Source organism: Grammomys surdaster, unplaced genomic scaffold, assembly GCF_004785775.1.
Source record: "Grammomys surdaster isolate TR1022 unplaced genomic scaffold, NIH_TR_1.0 125349, whole genome shotgun sequence".
NCBI classification, from domain to species: domain Eukaryota; kingdom Metazoa; phylum Chordata; class Mammalia; order Rodentia; family Muridae; genus Grammomys; species Grammomys surdaster.
In genome coordinates, this window is record NW_021620222.1 from 478,727 (window position 1) to 483,726 (window position 5,000).

General features: G+C 51.6%; 1 protein-coding gene across 1 annotated transcript in view; it reads right to left on the reverse strand.

Annotated features, from left to right (window-relative positions):
- Klk12 (kallikrein related peptidase 12) overlaps positions 1-3,958 on the reverse strand; it is a 5,107-nt gene extending 1,149 nt beyond the window's left edge. Inside the window, exons 1-4 of the mRNA XM_028785777.1 lie at positions 3,829-3,958; positions 3,246-3,405; positions 1,963-2,219; positions 918-1,051 (exon numbers count right to left, since the gene is read on the reverse strand). Of these exons, the coding sequence (XP_028641610.1) occupies positions 918-1,051; positions 1,963-2,219; positions 3,246-3,405; positions 3,829-3,865 (588 nt within the window). The 5' untranslated portion in view covers positions 3,866-3,958. The remainder of the gene's footprint in view (positions 1-917; positions 1,052-1,962; positions 2,220-3,245; positions 3,406-3,828) is intronic.
- Positions 3,959-5,000: the final 1,042 nt, after the last annotated feature.

Here is a 5,000-nt window from a genome sequence, read left to right on the forward strand (position 1 = left end):
CCCTCCCCTCCCCTCTCCTCTCCTCTCCCTCTTCTCTCCTTCCCCCCCCCTCTCCTACTCCCTATCTCTCCCCCACCCCATGGGTAAGCCCAATTAGTTGGTGGTGGGAAAGCCTTGGAGCACCCACAAGGGGGCCCTGGCATATCCAGTTCTCTGCCCTCTACTGCTTGTGTTTGCCCCTCCCTCTTCTCAGACTTTTGTCCCTTTTCCTCCCTCTCCTGGTCCTCCGTTCTGACCCCTCTCTCCTAATCCTTGACTTTTCCTTCCTCAGGCCGAGTCTCCCTTCCTCCCAAGTCCCATCTCCCTCTCTCTGTTCCTTCACCTCCCACCTCCCAGGTCTGGATCTCCTATTTATCCTCATTTCTGTAAGAGTGTGTGGTCAGAATTCAGCTGTGGCTCAAGCTGTAATATTTGTCAGCAACCCTCCTGTTCACCTCTCATGGACAACAACAGCCATTCTAGGGGTACTGTCTTCCAGCCCAGCTAACAGAGTTCCAGGTGCCAGGATCCCTGGCCTGGGAAGTGAGTTTACACTGGAGTATTGGTGGCCATACACACTGCCCTCTCTTCCCCTCGTTCCGTGCCTCCTGCCTGGGAACTGGAGAGCCTGTCTGTAGGGTCTTGCTGTGGAACCTAACCCACTCTCAGAAAGGTATAAAAAGAGACATTTTTAAATGCCATATAGACTCTGATTTCTCTTCAGAGTCCTGTCATGCTCTTTGTCTCTGGTGCTGCAGCCTGAACAGTCCTCAGCTCCTGCCATGTGGTTGTCTCTGTCTGTCTGTCCATGACACTAAGAACTCTACTAATAAACTCCTTACAGCAGTCTACCTCAGTGTCCCTCTTCAGCCTCCCCCTCCCCCACCCAAGGCTTCCTTTCTGTCCCTGGCTGTGGTCACTACCCTGAGTGGATTCACCTGACAGGCATCCTTTCCAGCTTCTCCACCTGCACACAACATATTCTCCGTCACTCTTCCAGGAAACACAGCCCGGCACGTCTCATTGGAGACAGTGGAGAGGTTGAGACACTGTAGCCGGTCTGGGAAAGGATCTGGAGAGGGAAGATGGGTGATGTAGGAGTCCTCTGAGATCCCTACTTTGAGGCTGCATTCTCCCCACAGACATTCCATCCAAATTCATACCTCTCCCCTCAACTCTTCTGCCTCCTAAATACTCTGAGTTTCATGACTCAGTTTCACAGTGACCCTTGTCCCCAGGTCATAGGCCTGGTCCCTTGACCTTTGACCTCATTACCTTTCAATCTATCTTCACTTCCTATCTTCCATCCCCTGAACTCATGTCCTGAGTTTCACTTTAACCCCAGACCTCAGTTCTGCATCGTCTAAACTTTCACTTCATCTCAACTTAAAAAAAAAAAAATGTCTTCTGATCTTGGGTCATTTGACCTCAGATTCCATGACACAGAAACCCTGGCCCAAATCCTATGACTTCCAAATGCAGACATGAGAAAGATTCTGACCAGACTGTGATTCAGTGACCTCAGTGCCCCACTCCGAGTGGGGACTAAGCCCAGACTCAGTTGAGAATTCTAGGCAGAGGTTCTACCATTGAAGCCACATCTATAAATGTTTTCACTTTGTATTTTGAGATGGGCTCTCACTCTCTATCCAATGTTGGCCTTGAACTTGCAACCCTCTTACTGAAGCCTCCGGAGTACCTGAGATTAGAGGCCCAGTGATACCAGCCTTATAATGACCTCTAGTGCCTGAACCCATGACCCATGATGTCCTATGACCCCTGGTGTTACTACGACCTCTGGTCATAACTCTAACCTCTGGCTTCTGACTCCATACTCAATCTCTTAACCTTTGTGACCCTAAAGCCTCCCACCTACCATGACCCTAGACCCTGATCTTTAGCCCTACGCCCATGCTCTCCCTGAAGTGAATGATTTCATCTCTTACCCTACATCCCTCACCCCTAAACCCAAGGCCCTCTTACCCCATGGCTTGTTCGTAGTACCCCATCCTGAGATACGACACTTGGCCCCTGTAGGTGCACAGGAACTGGATAGGGCCACGGGCCGGACAGCATAGGTCAGGCGGATGGGTCTGTTCAGCCTCAGGAGTCGAAGATCATGCTCATGATTCTGATAGGCACCCTGGTAGCTGGGGTGTGCTATGGAGAAGGTGGTGTGTCTAAACTGCTCCGTCCAGTCCGTCTTGGTGAGGCTGTGTTCCCCAAGGCGCACCATGTACCTGGGGGTATGGTTGGTCAGTGAGTAGCAGATAGGTCACCCCTTGCCTTCCTCTGTCTCTGTCTCTGTCTCTGGTCTCTGTTCCCCATCATCTATGTATGTTACATTGGTTTTCTACTTCCATGGCCCCTGTCTCTCTCTGCTGCTCTTTGACAACAGGTGTCATGGGGCAGGGGTGACCTCAATATTCCAACTGGCAAATTTATCCCCATAGCCAGCACCAGCAGTGTTACCAGGGCTGTGACTGAGCAATGGATAAGGAGGACACCACCTCTCTGTCCTGCATGGAACTTCTTGGTTCCTTGGCTCCCCTTTCACAACAAAGTCCAGACCTAGAAAATGGATCATTTGGGATCTGGGAAGATAGCTCAGTGGGCATCCTGGTTGTCTAGGAGACACTAGTGTCTATCAACCTATCTATAAGATTATTGGAACAATGGAATCTCCCTCTGACAGACATTCTGGGAGAAGAAAAAGGTGCCAACCAAGGGGTAACATCTTTCTGAAAGAGATTTCACAGTTCTAAGAGCTTGCATCTTACAGGTTGAGTCTGAAGCCCAGAAGATGGTCAATGGTGGGTGGGACCACATCGTGGACCGCATAGACATGCATAACATTAGCCCTCTACTTACACCTCAGTCTCACTGCAGGACCCCGACGATGGATTGGAGGGGCTCACTGGATCGCTTTGTGCCCTTCCCAGTGTGTCTACATTGAGTGAATCTCCTTTCTATTATTAATCTGTCTGTTTTAATAGGCTTCTCGAGGAAGGGTGGCTGAGTTTGGCTTCTTGGGGGATAGCCTATGACTCAGGTTCAGTGACTCCCTGAGTCTAGCTGGGGTCTAGCCTGGGGCTGGTGATACACTGTAGGAAAGAGAAGAGCACAGGAGGAAATGGGAGAGGAACACAGGCACCATCCAGGTCTACCACCCACTGCACACCTCGGCCCACCTGGCAACACCCAGCTCTACTCTAGGAAGTTCTTCTGCCCCTTTAAGCTGAGGAAGGCCCATCCAGAATGCTTACTTGCCACTGCAGTGAGCAGCTGTAAGGACCCACTTGTGGTCCACAAGAACACCGCCACAGCGCAGGTATTTGCCATGGAACAGCCCCACCTGCCATGGCTGGGAGTTCTTTACACACTCAATGCCACCATAGATCTTCTCCTTGTCTGCCTGACTGAGACCTGAGGTGGAGTGTAGACCAGAGAAATGAGGTCAGACATGAAGACTGAGCGGGAGGAGGCAAGGTACAGGAAGATGGAGGCGAAGTGGGGGGTTAGTGTGTGGAGGTGTGTGCTTGACATTCCAGCACTCAGAGCACTCAGGAGGTTGAGGCAGGAGGTCTGTCACAGGTTTCAGGAAAATAAAATAAAATGCATAAAAAGACGGGAGATTAGAAATAGCAGAGAAAGCTGGTCAGTTCACGGATACACGGAGACAGCTAAGCAGGATTGCCCTGTGTCCCATCCTCAGCACCAGGTTCGGGGGTGGGGTATGAAACATTATCCATGAGGGAGGGGAAGGACTCATTCCCAGGGCTACCAACACCCCTCCTCCGGCCCTTCTCGCCCCCCTAGTATTCCCAACCCTCAGTTCAGAAAACTCACCCACAACACACAGTAGCAAGAGAATGCTGAGCCTCATGGTGGGCTGCCTCCAGGGTCTACCAGGAAAGATGGGGTATCTGAGCTCACCCTTCCCTGTGCCCTCCCCTGTTCCCTCCCCTCTGCCCTCTTTTCTCTGCCTCATATCCCCCAGGCCACTCCTTCACAGTGTCCACCTTCTCACCTGTTTGCCAGGTCTTCGATGGCTTGTCACCTGTTCAGCTTGTCTCTCCGTCCCTCTATGCTATCTCCCCAGTCCACTTCCCTTCCAGCCCTTTCATCTGTCGGCCTTTCTCCTACTGTCCACCTGTCACACGATGCCCCACCTGATCCCTCTGTGTCAGCCGCTCGGATTTCCGCGTGATGGTGGGGACGAGGAAGACAGGGTGGGGCATGGCTCTAATCCTGCAGAAACTCTCTGCAGCTGATGACACATAATTGAGCTTCACCACTCCATGAAGACCCAGCTCCACTACCCCCACCCCACCCCCAATGGCCCAGGGGATGGGCCCAGGGGATGGGCCCAGGGGATGGGCCCAGGGGACAATGACTCAAGGTGTCTGTGGACCTGGATTCTAATCCCCACTCTAGGGAGGAATGAGCTGGGAGGGTGGGGCCCTAGGACACCCTGAACAAGGAAGGGCAGAGGAAAGAGGCTGGGTACAGGGTATGAGGGCTCAACGGGGAACTGAAAGCAGAGAGAGCCCAGGGGTAGAAGAACAGAGAGGCCAGGAGAGATTCCCAGCCCTGTGGTTAGAGATGTACAATGTGCGCTCCTGACCTGGGCTCTTTGGGAATTTAATTCTAACTGAATTCCCTTTTAAAGCTTTATTTGTTGTTGTTGGTTTTTTAAAAAATATTTTATGTGTATAGGTATTTTGCCTGCATGTATATCCATGTACCTCCTATGTACCTGGTGCCAGTGGAGGCCAGAAGAAGATGTCAGATCCCCTGGAAGTGACTGTGAGCTGCCATATGGCTGCTGGGAATTGAACCTGGGTCCTCTGAAAATAGTCAAGGCTTTTAGCATCTGAGCCATCTCTCCAGCACCCTGAATTTGTTTTTGGTCTTGTTCATTTGTTTTGTTTTTTGAGACAGGGTCTTGCTAGTCCTAGCTAGCCCTGGTACTTGCTATGGAGCCCAGGCTGTCCTCAAATTCAGGCAATCCTCCTGCC